The sequence below is a fragment of the Medicago truncatula genome, chromosome 3 (genome assembly GCF_003473485.1).
Source record: "Medicago truncatula cultivar Jemalong A17 chromosome 3, MtrunA17r5.0-ANR, whole genome shotgun sequence".
In the NCBI taxonomy this organism is placed as follows: domain Eukaryota; kingdom Viridiplantae; phylum Streptophyta; class Magnoliopsida; order Fabales; family Fabaceae; genus Medicago; species Medicago truncatula.
Window position 1 is genome coordinate 23,115,093 of NC_053044.1, and position 19,581 is coordinate 23,134,673.

Here is a 19,581-nt window from a genome sequence, read left to right on the forward strand (position 1 = left end):
AACGGAAGAAAAAAAACATATTGAAATATAATATTAAAAAATAAAGAAAAGGTTCCCAACGTGAGTTGAAAAGAGGTGTTTGTGAAATAAATTGTCGAGAAGTAGTTTCTTAAAGTAACATTCAACAGCTTCTAGTCAAAGCTCATTCCAATCAATTTTATGCGTTTAAAAAATGTTCTTTTTTTATTAAGTACTTAATTGATATTGTGTTTGGCCTAACTTCTCCTTAAAAATGTAGAGAAGTTTGAAAAAAGTCGAGTCAAACGATACCTTAATCTCCCACAACGGCAATGTAGAAGCAACTGAATTTGGGAGAAATTTTTTAAAAAATATATAAAAATTGGAAAATAATTAAAAGTTATTAAAAATATAAAAATTAGAAAATAATTAAAAAAATTGGTTAGGGGCAAAAATGAAAATTCATAGGCCAACCTTAAAAAAAAAAACTCAACCAATTACTAATTTACCAAATTGCCCTTTATAAGGGCAAAATGGTAAATTCAATGGACATTTTCTTCTATATAAGTATATAGAATAGATGTGGCATTTTCCTTCATATTCAAAATTGGGAAAATAAATCATCATTTTTGTGTAAAAAGTCATTATTTTGAACAAAAAATGAAACTAATGTGATACTTGAAGTGAAAAAAGGTTCAAAAAAATAAAAAGAGTGTTACATACTCCTAATGTGGAACAGAATATCAATTTCCTTTTTCGGTGGCATCTGATTCATAGTTTTTCTTATATAAGGGAATTAGGTTTGCACTCAGTTCCTTACAGCAGCACTATCTCTCATTCATCCTTATTCTTATTTTCATTCTAAGTTTCAACCTTCCGAAATGGATCCTAATAATTCTATGATTCAGCATGAAGATGAAGATATACCTTATTATTATGACCCTCAAGATGGTACGTCCAAACTCGTCTCTTCTTACTTGTGACATTAATATTAATATTGCATGTCTTTCTTTTCACTAATTTTTTTTTTTTTTTATGACAATAATATATGTAGCTAACGCGTTCCGCTTGATAGTATTGGAAGAGAAATGGGAAGAAGTTATAAAAAAATACGAAGAACATGTATTTTTTCACAAGATAAGAATAAAGGGAAGAGGAACAGCATTACATGTAGCAGTGAGTAATGGCAACGAAGACATTGTAAAACGTCTTGTAGATGTAATAGTAAAGAAGCATAATGATCAAAGTGGTTTGGAAATAAAGACTGAAAAAGGTGATACTCCTCTTCACCTTGCAGCATATAGAGGATTCACAAGTATGTGTGAATGTATCATTGGAAAAAATGGTGAAAGGAAGCATTTGATTAGAGACCAAAATGAAAAGGGAGAAACACCACTCTTTTGTACTGTGCTTGCAGGCATAAATAAAAAGACCTTTCTTTACCTACATCATTTTTTCCCATCTGATACCAGTATTGCTATCAATAACGTTGGTGCTACCATTCTTCACGTTGCCATTCGGAGAGAAACGTTTGGTCAGTTCTTTATCAACTCTTACTTTATTTATTCGTTGGTCCTTACTTTTTTTATTTTTTTAATATTTGACTTTCTTTTTATTTAGCAAAGCAATTTTAAATTTAATAATGGAATTTTTAGTCAAAATATTTAATAATGAAAGATCCAACAATTAAATTCAGTAGTATTCTTAAATTTATGGAAAATGTAACATTACTTAACTTTGTTGACACTTTGTTGGTTAACTGCTCTCATCTACAACTGCCTCCGTTTCACCATACATGTTGCTTTTGAAAAATAATTTTGTTTTACTTCACTTCTTTCTTTCAAGTTTTAATACAACATTAATTATTGGTTTATCAATAATATCCTTATCTATTTATTATAAAAAGAAATAATAGAATGAAATAATAAAAGAGTAAGGGTATTATAGAAAAAACACAAAGAATTTCATAAAAAATAACAAAATTTATTTGATTTCTAAACGACCTGTATTGTGAAACAGATTAAGTAGTTGGTTACATCAATACTTAATTGAAAATCAAAATATTTGATTTTTATACTCCCTCCATTTTAAAATGAGTGTCATTTTAGCAACATGAAATTGTTTTAAAATAAATGTTATTTTCACTTTTCAATGCACTATCAATTACTTTCTTCCAATATAACCCCTTAATTATCACTATGCATGCTACTTTCAAAGTAACATATTTTAATTTAATTTATAATGATGAGAAATGCACCAATAGTTAATTAGGCTATTTTAGTAAAAGTGTCATGTCTCTAGACACCATTATTGTATTTCTTAATATGTGTGTAACAACCTTAAACAACACTCATTTTAAAACAGAGGGAGTATAACCTTAAAGAGTGTATTGGGACACTCGTTAACAATATCCAAATTATTACTACCTCCGTCCCTAATTATAGGACCCTTTTGAAAAAATAACGGGAATTAAGATAGTGGATATTTGTATTAAATATGTTTGTAATTACTATTGTTTTTACAATTTTATCCTTTAAGAGAGAGTTGGTTTATGTTTTCAACATGTTATTTATTGTTGATTGAAGAAAAAGATGTATAATAAATAGGGGCATGTATGTAAAGAAATAATTAAAGTAGTTGGAAATAGTAAAGGAGTCTTATAAAAAGGGACAATTTTTTTTTTCAAAAGGGTCTTATAATTAGGGACGGAGGTAGTATTATGGAGACATCTGACCTCATTTAATTGGCTAGCCACTCAAATCTAATCATTTAGACAAATACTAAACCTTAAGAATAAAATTTGGGTAATGCTAACAAGTGTCCTTAAGACATTTATTAAGAATTAAAAAAAAAATGAAATAATTTAAAAATTTAATGTATGAAAAGTTGTAATTTAAAGTTCCAATGTAGGAAAATGTTGAGGAATGTTTATGGGACATTCTTTTAAGACCTTTACATTGTAAATTTTTATGAAAATATGTGTAATCAATGCATTGAAAATTGAAATATTTGATTTTTATATAAAATAATTTATTGTCTTAAAAACCTTAAAGAATGCATTGGGGGTACTCGTTAACAAAACCAAAGTTATTATTATGCAGACCTCTGACCTCATTTAATTGGCTAGCTACTCAAATCTAATCATTTAGACCAATACTAAACCTTAAGAAGAAAATTTGGGTCATGATTACAAGAGCCTTTAAGACACTTGTTCATAGTTTGAGAAAGAAAATGTAATTTACAAATTTAATGTATGAAAAGTTGCTTTTTAAAATTTCAATGCATTAAAAAGTGCCTTAAAAACACTTGTTATCATTTTCAATAAAATTTCAAAGTATTAAAGCAACCAAAAGGGAAAATTATAAACATATTTTAAGATATTTAATTAAGAAATTTTCCTATTGTAAAATTTAATCTAAATTTGATAAAAAAAATATTTACCAAAATTCTTACCGTATATATCTCGTCAATAATCTATGTGTCATGTGCTAACAGATATGGCAAATATTATAATGTATTTGTATCCGAATTTTCACTCTATGGAGGACAAAGATGGAGTCTCTCCTCTTGAAGATCTTGCTACTAGGACATCAGCTTTCAAGAGTGGAATTAGACTAATATGGTGGAAGGAATTTTTATACCGCCACTGTAAGTGACGCATATACATGTTTTTTATTTTTTATTTTTTTATGCATATATATGGTATGAAAACAAGGAGACCCTTATATGGTCCTCAATATTAAAGGTTCATTTGTGCTATGGTAAAGGGGCAAGATTTAGGACAAATGTTTGGGCAAAGGGACAGGAGACTCTCAGGTACTCTAAAATGAACAAACAATAATAATAAAAAAAATAATAACTGATCCTAGAAAGGGTGACCGACTTCAACCAACCAATTGATGAGATCTACCTTTGTATTTGGTATAAGTAATATACGCACAAAAATGGGGGATTTAATTGTAGTTAAAAAAAATTAAATATTTTTCAAAAATTATTGTAAAAAAGATATGTTTAAAACACTTGGAAGTTGGAATAACATAAAGAATCAGTAAAGTTTTTTTGTGGGGTTAGTGGGGGTTTGAACATCAAACCTTACATATATTATACAATATCCCTACTAGAGTTGATAATAAACTTCATATGTTTTGGGAGTGTAAATGACATTTACTTGCATTGTTTTTACTTTTATGCCAAAAGTCATAAAATAAATGTCTAATGTTCTTTATATAATTTTAATGTTAAAGATGTTGATGTCAAAGTGTGTGATGCAAAAACTATACTTGAATTGCATGAGAAGGATGGAGGTGTTGAAAACAAAGGTAACTTCTCGGTGAATTGACTCTGAAGATACCTATTCATGTATGTAAAGTTTAGAAATTTGTGAACTATTAATAGTTCTCATGTTTTTTTTTTAAATAAATTGGTTTTTTTCTAAAAGGTAGAAGATTAAAATATATTTTCTCTGATATTTATTATAAGAAACAATTGATTTTTAGGTTCATTGAATAATTAACGCATCTTGTTATATATATATAGACTAGATACATCATTTACACAATGAACCTATAGAGTCAATTGTTTTTTATAATAAGGACCGGAGTAGTTAAAGTAAAACTAAGATTGAAAACATAAAATAGTCAAATACTCCATCCATTTTTTAATATAAGCAAAATTGGCCCTTTAGGTTCGTTCATTTAATGACGTATGTGGTTCAATAGTTATAGAATATTAAGGAACCACATACGTCATTAAATGAACGGACCTAAACGGTCAATTTTGTTTATATTAAAAAACGGAGGGAGTATTAAGGAAAAGGCACCAAAACAACAATGCGGCCAAAACAAAAATGAAAAAAAATGATAATAAACTATCAAATAAAAATATAAAATCACTCCTAAACATTTGAGTGGTTGAATGCTACATTGATATTTACTCAAAAAAAAAAAACATATCTTGTCTCTTTTGTGCTGACTTTTTCTTTTTTCAAAATTACCTTCAACTTTCAATAGAAATAACATATATCACAAATATTCTATAACTAGGGTCCACTAATCAACTATAAATAATTTTATATCATTACATTTTAATTTTTTAATATTAAAAAAGTGTAGATCCCACTTTAAAATTGGAGTTTAAGTGAGACCTTAAATCTTATAAGATCCCAAAAATTTTCTCCCCAATAGGGGTACCAAGTCTAAAATTCGTGTGAAGTTTATCCATAATTCATTTGTATTTTGTTTTTATATTCATTAGAAAATGATATTTTTCTGGACTTTTGTCATCTTTTGTACCAAATAAAAATGAATATGAGATTTTTCAATAAATTAAGTAAATAGAGTAAGTAAATATCGATTATTATTGCTAAATATACTTTTTGAAATCGATTATTATTGGAAATATAATTTTTGAAATATCCATTATTAATATCTGCAAAGAGTCAATTTAGTGGTAAGAGTTGAATAATAATAATAATAATAATAATAATAATTTAGCTATAAATTATTATTAGTTTAATTAATAATAGTTTCTCTGCTTATTTTTAAATAATAGCATATGATAATTTTGTTGATGATATTTCGACGTGGTCCACTGTAGTACTAAGACCTATCAATATATATTGTAGAGAAACATTATCAAAGTGAAATTTCAATACCATTATACAATGTTGATGAATTAGAAAAGGCAAGTAAAGTACGACATATCCCGTTTTCATCAAAAATAAAAGGAGGGACTACCCTAGGTATGTATATTGAACTTCTCAACTTTTAATTTTACATGAGTAAATTTGTGACCTTCCAGCATGTTACACAAGCGAGATACAAAATTTGATAAGTCTCAATAGATCAAGTGAGATACAAAATTTGATAAGTCTCAATAGATTAAGTGAGATATATATGATGTGACTTATTGATTTAATGGTGAAAAATATGCTCACGAATCATACATCAATATATTACTTTTTTTATTGTTGTCATGTAGCTTAGTATCTTAAAATTAATCTCTCAAGATAAATAAATATAATGAGACATTCTGAGTTTGAATCCCAATTCCTTCATACTGCAACATCTCTATCAATTAAGTTATGTTAATGGGATATCACTAATATCCTTTATTATAAGTCACCATTACTATTTTTTGCTGTGTGCACAGGCTTAATTAATTTTGCATGCTTAACGGCAATAAAGAAGGTTAAGGAGAAGCATATATATGGTGGTAAGCTTTTGGAAGCATTTATGAAACATCCTTACATTGAGGTTGTTCCCTTTGATGACGGAGAACATGATGAAGAAATGAAAGAGAAAGCTCGGTGCAAACGAGAAGGAAGTAAGAACAAAATAAATATTTTCCGTCAAAAAAATTACTTAATAAGGAATACGTTTGTTTCAAATTATATGTTACATTGACCGGTGCACACAGGTCAATACATAATTTTGATCATTAATATATTTAATGATCTATAATTAAAAATTATAAAATTGATATTTTAAAAATATTCATTGATATAAATCGAACATTTTATATACTAATAATATTTGTCTTTATATATTAGTAAAACAATATTATCAAAGTAGATTATATAAATATTATAGATAATCAAATTGCAACATGTATTCGTTATGAATGGAAGGAGTAAAATAATTTTACTAACGATTCTCTTAAATAAACACATTAAGAAATAAATATAGCAATATTTTCCTGAGATATTTGTGTTCAACTTTTTTAAAGTATAAAAGTTCTTATTTTCAATAAAAAAAACTTCTATTTTTAATCTCCTTACCTATGACAGTTTTTTTTAGAGGCTTAACTATGACATATGTTAATTAGCATTACCGATTAGTAGATTTAATCTAATAATTTTGTTTTTATATCTTTTTATATTTATAGTTTATCTTCAATTTGTGTGACGTAACTTAATTTTTTTTTTTTGTTGTAAATTGTAGAAAATAACAACTTAAAAGTGATGTACTTAATATTAAATAGAAAATACAATTGAAAATAATCACTTTAATGAAATTTGATAATATTAATAATTAATCCACGATTTTGATAATTTTTTTTATATCTTTCTATATATATTTTTTGCCATTAATAAAAAATAAATATTAACGAAGAAATAATTAAAATGTAAATAATATAACAATGCATATTCTGTATATTTGCAGAGGATTTACAAGAGAGAGAAGGAAATCAAAAAATTGAAGATTCAGCAAAAAATGTTGAAAAAGATACAACATTTTTGGCGGTAGCAAAAAGTGGCGTAGTTGAAATTATGGAAGAGCTTAATTCAAAAGTAAAGGCATCTGATAAGAAAGGCTTATTACTTGTAGCAATGAAGGAATTAGAAGCAAAGAAAAGTGACACAAATGATACAGCATATTTGCGTGCAGCAAAACATGGCATAACCGAAATCATGATTGCACTTGAATCTAAACTAAAAAGTGTCATCCATGAAACTAACTCTAACAATGAAAATGCATTACTTATAGCAGTGAAATATAGACAACCGCGAGTTGTTGAGGGGTTGAGGAATAGGCTTTCTATGGAAACCTTTCAGAGCTTAATTCTAGAAATGGATAACAATGAAAACACCATTTTACACTTGGCTGCATATCCATGCATCGACAATGAAGACACTGCTTGGAAGATCTCTGGTAAGGGCATAGAAATGATGTGGAACGTTAAGTGGTATGAGGTACGTAAGCGCGCATATATATATATATATATATATATATGCACGGTGTCCTTATTAAATTGAAAGCCGACTCTAATAGTAAAAATATATTTCTAATAAAATAAAAATGCAATTTTTTAAAAGAATATTCTTCTATTTAAATTGAAAATAACACCCGTACATAAAAAACTAGTTATCATTGTAACTAATACAAAAAAAAAAAAAAAAAAAAAAAAAAAAAAACATATTCTAATCAAATAATATGAAAATACAACTTCAAGTTCCTTCAAAAGAAAAAAAAAATTCAACTTCAAGCGAATATCTTTATCAACCTTCTATCAAATAAAAACGAGTTATTAAAATCATTTCATATGTATACTTCATCAAATTATATGAATTGTACTTTTTTTTAAGAAATGAATTGTACTTAATTAATATCTTTAAAAAAATTGTACTTATAACATACATTTAAAAAATATAGACTATAATAATATTACACTACGAATATATATTTTATTTAAATATTAATTCTGTAAGAAAAAAAGGTTATATATTAATGACAAAATCAATATATATGTTGAGTTATAGAGCAACTTTATCAATCTATTCATATCCATATTTAAATTTTAATTATCCATCTAATAAGTAATATATATATATAGCATTAACATTTTTTTGTTTCAACTATATATGTGGGCGGTACTGTATAGTACATTGATGGACTAGTACCAGACGATTTCCATTATATAAGAAACAAAGAAGGAAAAACCCCAGGTGAAATCTTTAAGGAGGAAAACAAACAACTTCTACAAAGCAGCATTGAGTGGTTGAAAAACACAACAGAGTCAAGCTCAATTGTGGCAGCACTCGTCGCAGGCGTCTCCTTTGCTACATCATGCACTGTCCCTGGAGGCAATGACCAATCAGGGAAACCAAATTTAAAAGGACAACCTGCATTTGATTTATTCTCTACATGTTCATTAACTGGACTTTACTTCTCTGTCACTTCACTCATGGTATTCCTTTCTATACTCACTTGTAGAAAACAAGCAAAAGACTTTGGTAATATCTTGCCATTTAAGTTTTTTATGGTCTTAAATTTTCTCTTCATAGCCATTTTTGCCATGTTATTTTCTTTCTTTGCTGGACAATACCTTTTGCTCACAGACAAATATGACAAGAGTAGTAGCTTGTTATATTTCTCTCTTGCCGGTTCCCTCCCTGTCATGTACTATGCATTTCTGCAGTTTCCGTTATATATTGATCTTGCCGTAGTTATTTCGCGTAAGGTGCCACTGAATCCACCAATGCATTAAGGGTGTTTAGTTGTATTGCTGTGTGGATTGAAACTTATGAGTTTGGTTTGTACTTGAATAATGTGTCTTGTGTGTTTATTATGTTTGGAGTACTGGCCGTGTGGTGTGAATGTAGTGTGATTTGACTCTATTTGTATCATTATAAGGTGTGATAAGGATTATATATGAATTTTCTATTGGTTCATTCCCTATCTCATATCTAAATTATGTGTCTCATTTGATCAATGGTTTAAACTGATGAGAAAACAATAATTGAATAATAATTCCATACATTTACATCATGCTACAATAATTATGATTATAAAAGATATAAATTTCTAGATGACCTCACCCGACAAATCCTTGATCAAATAAATCATGCTATGTTAGTCCAACTATTTTAGCCTAAAAATTTCTGGTGTCAAAAGATACAATCCACAAAGATTTGGTTAGTTTTTATCCAACAATAACCTTTGAATGCACAAGTTATTTGTTAGTGCCAATGAGAAATATGTTCCTAAGAATATTTTAATCAAGAGATCAAGTTATATATACTCTAGATTATGCTCTTCATATAACAAAATCAATATCATAAATGAATTCAATATCGTCATGATCTACATATAATTGCCTAAAGTTCAGTCCTTTTACATTTAATCAAGTATTACTAACACATTTAAAAGGAAAAAGGCACTATTAGTTAGTATCGAACACGTTTCCTTGCTAAGATTAGATCGGAATTTAGTAATACCATGATCTGCATAACAGCCTCAATTCAGACCCTTCATATTTACTACCAATAAAAAATATTATGCAGCATAGGTTGTAAACGAAAAATAGAAAAGATTACATCACAACAGAAAATCATGAGAAAAACTGAAGATGATGAATAGATAGAAGAATCTTAAGAAAGGGATAGGGAGACTGTAGGAGGGTAGAAAGAAATTGACGCCTCAGCAGTTGCATTTTGGCTGTACAAGAGAAATAAAAGCTCCATTAATTACTCGTGATGCAACACAAGAAAGGAGGTTTGAATTGTGTTGACTTTTTCAAATTTTTCTAAGTGTTTAAGTACTAGTTAGAGTCTCTTGAGTTCAGAGTCTGACACAAAGTCTCCTAACAGCAATTAAAATCAAACACAAAGATAGAAAGAGAAAGCAGACACAAAACAATTATACAGGTTCCTCCTACAATCTATGAGTAGTCCAGTCCCCTTGTACTTCTAAGTGATTTTCATTATAATCACAACTGATTACAAATACTTAAGAACACAAACAAGCAAGAGACTTCTAAGAGTTTATAAATAAAATATTTATTTTACATTTGATATACAATTAGATGAGTAAGCAATTACAAATAGAACATACTATATGAACTTAGAATTTCTAAGATATGAATTAGTATGAAATTCTTAAGTGTTCTATGCACTTTTGATTTTGATTTTGATAGAGTAATAACACAATTAAAATAACATAGTCTAGTATTTATTCTTCAGGTCTTCAACTCTTTATATAGGCTAGGATTTGAGAGACGTTGGAGAGGTGCCAGCGCATTAAGAGTCGTTGAGAAGTTTCAAATCAAGGACATTTGATATTGCCGTTGATTTGACATTTGAAATTTCTTTGCTGCGACTGGAACTATTTGTTCATTCTCTTTGTCTTTGAAGTTCTTTATTTGTTTATATATGTTGTCAGAAGATGACAAACTATACTATCATAGTTTGATAGAGACAGCTGCACAAGAGAACAAATCTGATGTGACTTCTGGGTCCCAAAGAGTCTTATGTTCTTCAGATCCTGGTGATCTTCAGAGTCTGACATCCTTCAAAGTCTTATGCAGATCTTCAGCTTCTGCGTGACTACCTTTCTTCTGATCCAAGATGTTGACTTCTGATTGACCTTTTTCATATCTTCTACCAAGTCTTTAAAGCTCCCCCTAAGTCTGATAGGTCCATAAGGTGAGATTGGTAAGCTCCCACAAAGTCCTATCAAGGTTAATTAAATTCCATTTTAATCAATATAAAGCGTAGTAAAGATGAATCACTCATTTGGAGTTTGGTTTAATTAAAACTCTTTTCGGTACCGAATCTCATCAGGATCAGACTTAGTGTTTTAATTTTCCATGATTCCAAAATTTAAGCCAAAATTGCTAAAGTTAGAATGCTCTATGATCTCACATACGTTCAGACTCAGACTTCAATACAATACTTTCTATCATCCTTCCCTTTTTTCATCAACAAAAATATCATACCATAGCACAAAGAGAAGTAGATAGAAAATAAAATGTATACTAAGCCAAAATATCAGAGTTAATGAATATACAAGTTGAAGAGATTCTTTTTAGAAAATATGAATAAAATGAACAAAAGATAAGGATGTTCTACGGGTTTTTATAGAGTAGCTCCAATAGAGTCTTGATATTAAAATACATCTCATCTTTGTTTGGCCTTCAATTTTGCCTGGTTATGCATAAAAAATGCTCGAGTCTAATCATAACTGCTTAAGTCTGTGCAATTTCTTCAATCTTATAGCTTCCATGGTTTCATGTTTCTTCTTTAAGGACAACAAAAGCTAGATCCTTAGATCTATTTCTTTTGATGAAAAAAGTCTTCAAAATTGTGAGGAAGGATTTCAGACTAGGGGGACGAAATGCTATTTTGGTGTTTTAGACAACTTGTACGTGAGACAAAAAGTTGTGCTGTGGTTTGGTGAGGGACAAAAATTTCAGTTTTTGTCCTGTCCCTTGCCTCCAGTTTGTTCTGTCCCTGAAACAATTTTACAAATCAAACACTGGACAACTGAAGTTGTTTTATCCTGTCCTTCATTTTTTAACAAATCAATCGCAAAATTTTTAAGATTAGCTAGCATTTGTTCAGATGTTTTATCATCTGATGGACACTCTGGGTGAATTACTCCAATAGGTAGGAAAGGGTTGAAGGTAGGTTTGAGATATGATGTGGGGTTGAATGGTGAGCTATCTTCTGAAGAAGAAGATGAGCTGTTTGAAGATGAATTGGTTGAAGAAGGTGGTGTAGGTAGTTTGACAGGTGAATAGTCTCTATAGATAGATTTGGATAGATGACTATGATAAACATAAGGTCCTCAAATTAGTTATGAGTCTAAAATGTGATGTTGTTTAAGCAGTAGAAGGTGAAGCCAAGAGAGAAATAGATGTGTAGTTCATGGTGGATTGACAACGACGAGAGAAATCCATTGGAGTATTCCAAGAGTCTAATGTTGTAAGTTAATTAAGAGGTTATAAACTAGAATAAACCAAGAATACCATGTTAGTATTTACGATGATCAATGATATTAAAAGTGATTGAAAGTATGAAGATAGAGAAAAAAATATGAATGAGTTAAAGATGTCAAAAAGATAATTATAAGAGGGGATATGGAGCATGTGTTTACGGGTAACTATGCGATTAAACATATTCTCCTTAAACCAATAATGAGCTTAGGAAGAATGTTAGGTTGAAAAGTAAATCAATCAAGATAAATGGTAATATTAAAGAAGCGATGAGGCATATGTAAATGTGGATAAGGAGATTTGCTTAAATAAATGGATATGGTGAGAGATAATAATCGTGGTAAGGATAAATATCGAGTTACTTAAGATTAATAAGACGAGACTATAACAGTGTAAATAGAGTGCTCACCTTTTGAGTCTAAAACACAAATTAAGTCGAAGGAGAATATGATGATTATAAAGGGGGTTATATAATGATGGGTTGGAGTAATCAAAGGTAATTAAATAGTCTATGATGATTGTTAGACTTGAATGTATAAGGTGTAAAAATGTATAAAGAATAGAGTGTGATCAAATTTAGATGATTGTGGACGATGAGATGATTGTTAAGACGAAAAGTAAACGAATATAGGGAGTTGCGTATTAAGTAATGAATGATGTTAAGGATAATAATAACGGTGAGTAATATGAGAATCGATCAGAAGAGAGTAAGGTGTATGAAAAAAAGATAACAAATAATGGTTTATAATGATTGATGATAACAATAATGAATGGTAATGAGAGATTAGAACCCTAAAATGTAATGAAGTTTTATTGGGGAAAGTTGCTGACATCGAAAGTAACGATAAGGTGAGATAATAACTTTAAATTAGAAATAAGTTAAGATTTTGGAAATGGTCGATATTATAAATGACAATGATGGTCGGATATTGCAAGTGTACCAAATCGTTTACCAAATAATAAAATGATAAGTATAGTATCGTATCCACAAGGGTCGTCGTTTCGTCCAAACAATTCACGTAACCTATTTTTTTTCAGTTTGACGATATAAAAGTTAAGGGTTAAAAGATTGGAATTTTTATTTTTTTGCAACAAAGCAAGTTTACCTATTTTTGGTTGCAGAAAAGTAAGCAGCAGTTAGGATTCTTCGAATCCCATATGTTTATACTGTTTGATATTGAATAACAGTAATGTCGCGTTTATTTATCTTAGGTAGACTATACAAGTGTTGAGGCTGTTGGGACGTTTCTAACCTAATCGGTCGTCAAGTTATACTTGCTGATCGCACGGTGATCCTTACGTGCGGGGGCTTACTCTCCCAGTTGATAATAGGTCTATCCTTCCGATTGCTAACTGCACCTACTGATCACATGATGATCCTTACGTGCGGGGTCTTTGTAATTCAAAGGTAATTGAAAGATAAACTTAAATTGGCACCCCAGTTTTTCCCAAGGCAATGAAAGCCAAGGTTTCATTAGTTCAGCCCATCTATGAATCTTAGGACACTCACAATACACCCTATCTCCACTCTTAGTAGTTATACAAACGGGCAGCCCTATCTCTCTCGTCTACCTTACCAAGGATTTTGAGAGAATGGATCGATCCAGGTTTATTCCCCGGAGACGGTTTCCTTAATTACTAACTAGTTACATATGATGACATGTCATCTTACGTTATTTGTAGAATGTTTTTCAGTTTATATTAGTAGGAAATAGCAGCAAAAAGAAGGAGTATTAGAACGATTCCCTATGATTTCGGGACTTTTGTTATGTTTTCTATATTTAAGTCTGTAATTGTAGTTTTCCCGGAACATAGCAATTTTAGGGGGTTTTTGAAATAATTCACGAAGAAATCATGCAAATCAAGAAAAACCGAAGAATTGTAAAGATTCAAGAGGCCTCAGAAGACTTACAAGTGAGAAGAATTTTTTTGCCAAAGTACCGAGGCAAGTTATTTGAAGACGAAGACCTAAGAACGACAAAAAATTGGAGATTGGGCCCGGAAGGAAGGTAGAATGCGCCTAGGGCATTTGCAATGCGCCCCGGGCATGAAAACTTATTTGGTGTGCCTAGGGCATGCATGGGGTTGCAAGCAATGCGCCCCGTGCATGCAAAAAGCCCGGGCACAACTGTCTTTTCCTGCTTCCGAAATGTGTAAAGCTCGCACTTTTAGCCCAAACCCAGGTAGAAACTCTCATAATAAATACCAACCTTACTCATTCAGAATTTCTTGTTCAGAACTGGAGCAGTTCAAGAGGAAGACGATTTTGGAGCTTCAGGAGAGTTTCTATCTTCTCCTTGATTTTCTAGGGTATGTTTTTATCTTTAGTAATTTGTGATTAGTTACCATGTGTAACTATATATTTTTATGTTAGAGTTCTAAGATGAACCTCTGGATATTTTTGTTGGACTCCCAAGAGATAAATAAACGCGACATTTAAATTACATATTATCCAACAATAAATATACATAGGGGATTCAAAGAATCCTAACCGCTGCTTACTTTTCTGCAACAAAAAACAGGTAAATGCGCTTTTTTACAAAGAGATAAAAATTGCAACTACTTTTATACGGTCAAACTTACAAAAATAAGTAACTAGAATTGTTCGAAAGAAAGGACAATCCCTGTGGATACGATACTCTACTGACTAACTTCATTACTTGATGTAAACGACTAGTACACCTACCATAATCAAATTGAAAGTTTTCTAAAGCAAAATAATCTTGCCCACATCAACATCCTAGGTTCAGCAGAGTTACTACTCAGTCTTAGTAATGTAACCTTCTAAGTACTTACTACAAGGGTCAACTCTCTTTCGGTATCTTTCATTAGTTACTAATTAATGTCTTCCTAGACAGATAGTTACTCGTATAATGCTATAAATATCAGGATATATGCAGCAAGATAGTAATAACAATGTTAGGCCCTATCACAACCAAAGTACCTAATCTAGGGTTACGCTCCTTTGAGATAAATAACTAAATTAGGAACTTAATAGCGAACAAAATATAAATAAAATAAACGACATTAAATTAAATAAATATCCAACAAACATAAACAAAGGTTCATCTAAGAACTCTAACCTAAAAATATTTAGATACACATGGTAACTAAAAACAAATTATTAAAGATAAAAACATACCCTAGAAAATCAAGAAGATAGAAACTCTCCCAAAGCTGCAAAGTTGCCTTCCTCTTGAACTGCCATAGTTCTCAAAGAGAAATTCTGAATGAGGAAGATTGGTATTTATAGTAAGAGTTTCTAACTTGGTTTGGGTTAAAAACGTGGACTAAACCCGCAAAAATGCATAAAATTATGCATGCGCCCTTGACATTTTCAAATGCACAAAACGCATGAGCAATGCCCAAGGTGCATGGCATAGGCCCAAGGCGCATGCTTTTGCTGCTTTGGCCCAATTTCTCTGATTTTCGTCGTTTTTAAATCTTCCTCTTCAACTAATGTAATACCCTCAAAATTTTACCATAATTTCGTTCTAAATAAGTTGGCTTGTGTAGTAGAGAATGGCTATAAGACCTTTTCATAGATTTTCCAACATTAACCTTCAGCGCAACATGCATTAATAAAATTCAACACTCCACTAAGAACTCTTTCTCCCATACCCTTAGACTTCTTCTCCACTTCCACGCCTCCCCTTCATCCCACCCCAAATGAAACATTTGCGCCATAGTTAATAATTTATTTTCTAACAAATCAAACAAGCGACGAAAACGAACCTGAAGAGGGACATCACCAATCCATCAACAATAGCGTTTTCTAAAAAGCGCTATTAGTATGAACCAGAATAATAGCGCTTATACAAAAGCGTTATCTAACCCAATTTTTAACAAGTTTTTTTTAGCGTATTATGAAAAGTGCTCTAACATGTCTATGATCTGCATTAAAATTGTGCTATTAAAAGCCGAAAATTGTGGTAATGTATGTTGTAATATGTGGCGGTCTATAGTGGTTTTGTTGCATATTGAGTTTCCTTGTAGTAGCTATATTTAATTTTGATGGTCCCGTGTGAGATATTGTATTGACTAGTATTGTATTCTTTGATCTTCCAAGTCTTTAGATATTTTGAGATGGCCATATGCTTGAGGAAAATTATGTAATAATTATGGTAAATATTTACTCCCTCCGTTTCAAAATACATGTTCATTTTGGAGAAATTGCAGTAACCAAGGACAAGTTAGTTTGACACAAAAGTTCCTATTATACCCTTGTCTTTGATTTCCTCCATTTTACATTTATTTACCCCACCTCATAATTACTCCCAATACCAATACCAAAATTAATTAAATTCAATCATCCTTCAATACCAATACCAAAATTAATTAAATTCAATCATCCTTCAATACCAATACATACTGGCAATACCAATACATATGGTTCATCTATTAAATCACATTGTTTTTGCTTCGGTTATGTATTGAAAATAGCATGCCAATACAATTTTTTTTCAACTTCTCTTATCATGCTTCTCTTTCACAGACTTTCCTTTGTTTTCCATTTTTTTTCCGGTAGTTTTAATTATAAAAAATCAATTTTTATAAACAAATTAGAGAGTCCAATTAATTAGGAGTAGTTAATTACGATGGATTAGAGTGCAGTAGTCATGGGAAAATAATTTCTTGGAAGAGTGCATGAGTAAATCTACTTAAAATTGGGTCAACATTTATTAGTGGAAAATAATTATTGTGGAGAAAATCTAGAATCCAATTAATTGGTAGACAAGGGTAAAATAGACAAAATGTATCCTTAAACTATGAAATGGACATGTATTTTGAAACAAAAAATTTCTCTAAAATGGACATGTATTTTGAAACGGAGGGAGTATTTGAAATATAAGTTCAATGATTTAATTCTATGTTTAAATCTTGATATGTGGAATTAGACTTGGGTAAGGCTTGCCAGACTAGAGTCATAATCTGTGCGCCAGTCATTGTCCAAATTGGGTCGTGACAAATAACCTGTTTTGGAATTTGGGAACAAAATTCTTCCCTATGTAAAGTCTTCAGAGGCCTCTTGAATCTTCGTTCTTGGTCTTCTTAAAGTCTTGGCAATTCTTCAGACGTTCTTGATTTGCCAATTTGCATGATTTCTTCATGAATTACTTCAAAAACCCCCTTAAAATTGTTATGTTTCGGGAAAACTAGAATTACAGTCTCAAATATAGAAAACATTACAAAAGTTCTGATATCATACACAATCGTTCTAATACTCCTCTTTTTTGCTGCTAAAACCTACTGAAAATGACTGAAAAATATGCTAAGAATAACGTAAGATGACCTGTCATCAAAACCCCAAACTTAAACTGTTGCTTATCCTCAAGTAACGAAAGAAAAACATATTTTATTCTTTGCTTTTTTTTTTTCTTCAGGAAAAACATACCTTTCCGGGAGTTGTGCTTAGGACATCATTTATCGCATTTATAGCAGTGCAACAACTAACTTTCCACAGTACACTCAAGCGGGTCTGGCTTGGTAAAAGTAGCCTATATTCTCAGCCATACTCTTTTCCATGATACACATATGTATCTCCTAAAGCTAGTAGGGCTGGTCACAGGATTTGCTCACTCCAGTCGTCACATGAATGTACCATACTATAAATTTGAAACAATTCTAAACAGACAGTCAAAATCAGATTATTTACACACTTAGGTTAAGGGTGGATATATTTCGGAAAGTAGGCTAACAAATGAACTTGGAGTTAGTTCACTAACCTAAGGATTCCTACTAAACATTACTGCACTGCCATCCTTCCTTCCTTGATTCAAACAAGATGGGTAAAACAGTAGAACATTTTATCTTTTTATTTTGACAGAAACATACATTTTATTTTAAGATACCATTTTTTTTTACTCTTGTTTTTTTTTTTCTATTTTTTTTGTGTAGATCAATGGTCATCTATATTTTTTTTTCTTTTTCTGATAAATGTGTTCTACTTTTTCCCCACCCCAAACTTAAAATATTACTAATTCCAAAGAGTAACCCCAAACTTAATTTCAAAACATGTTCATTCATAATAATACACATCTAACTTCAAGTGAAATCAAACAGGGTGCATTGAATTGCAGGACTGTGACATGATTTATCACTAATAAAGAAAGAAAATTTCGTCTGGAGGCTCAAAGTAGTTTCACAAAGGATAATCAGGATATAAAAGGGTGGCTTGAAAGGCTCAAGGTACCAATGAAAAATTGACTCGTGTGTATAATAACTTAGTTGATTGTTCGTAAAGAACGACCGCAAATTCAAGCAAAAATAACATTTATATGGAACACTTACAATATATATTTAAGTATTTAAGTATCTAACAACCTAGAATGGATATGGAAATATTTGGCTCTGAATCTCACCGGTTATGCTATTCAGAAAAGAGATGGTGATTGATGATAGATCATCTTAATTACGTTATTCTTAGCATGTTTTTCAGTTTATTTTAGTAGAAAATGACAACAAAATGGAGTAGTATTAGAATGATTGCCTGTGATTTTGGGACTTTTGTAATGTTTTTTTACATTTGAGTCTGTAATCCTAATTTTTCAATCGTTTTTGAAATGATTAAGAGATTGACAAGTAAAATCAACATTTTGTGTGTCTAAATAATTTATATATGGTTTTGTGAAATAATATGCAACGAGAAACATAATAATATAAAAGGCAAATTCTACGGTACACCCAACATATTTGAGTGTACCGGTATACCAACCCTTTAATTTTATAGGTAAATGAGTTGTTTTTTGAAGAAAAATATTATTTTTTTATCATTTATAATTATAATGATTAAATCTTATTCATCAAAAGTGTAAACAAAATAATTTTTTTTAATTTTTATCGCTCATAATAGATAACTTTGATTATTTTATCCGATAATATGTAAAAAAATTACTATGATTCTTATAAACAATGAATGATGCATTTTTCTTCTGAAATCATATTTTCTAAAATATAAATGCCGACAAATAACTATTTATTTCATAAAATTGATCGTTAATTTATAGATTTATGAAGCAAGAGTACCGGTACACCTTAATTTACGAGTATACTCTAGAAATTCCCAATATAATAACGTACGGTTACCATAATAAATATTAGGCTTAATTGCACTTTTGGACCCCTATCTTTTCAAAAGTTGCGGTTATGGACCCCTAACTAATTTAAATACAAAACAGCCCCTTATGTTTTGATTCTTTGGCAGTTTTGGACCCCCAGTCCATTGTTGACTCAGTCAACGCTGACGTGGCACCTTAAGTGAGGTGCCACGTGTCATTTTTTTTTTTTTTTGCCTTGGTGGTCCAAAACTGCCATAGAATCAAAACATAGGGGGCTATTTTGTATTTAAATTAGTTAGGGGTCCATAACCGCAACTTTTGGAAAGATAGGGGTCCAAAAGTGCAATTA

General features: G+C 30.4%; 1 protein-coding gene across 4 annotated transcripts; it reads left to right on the forward strand.

Moving 5' to 3' along the window:
• The first annotated feature begins 759 nt into the window (after positions 1–759).
• LOC11421712 (uncharacterized) lies at positions 760–9,130 on the forward strand. Of its 4 annotated transcripts, none has more exons than XM_003599960.4 (8): positions 760–909; positions 1,013–1,492; positions 3,454–3,606; positions 4,203–4,277; positions 5,582–5,698; positions 6,109–6,282; positions 7,122–7,651; positions 8,341–9,130. In XM_003599960.4, the coding sequence occupies exons 1-8, from the start codon at positions 840–842 to the stop codon at positions 8,944–8,946; spliced, it is 2,205 nt and encodes a 734-aa protein (XP_003600008.1). In that variant the 5' UTR covers positions 760–839; the 3' UTR covers positions 8,947–9,130. The 4 variants fall into 4 exon arrangements, with proteins under 4 accessions (XP_003600008.1, XP_024634933.1, XP_024634932.1 ...); XM_024779165.2 differs by having other exon boundaries at positions 7,122–7,610; positions 8,341–8,478; XM_024779164.2 differs by lacking the exon at positions 5,582–5,698.
• Positions 9,131–19,581: the final 10,451 nt, after the last annotated feature.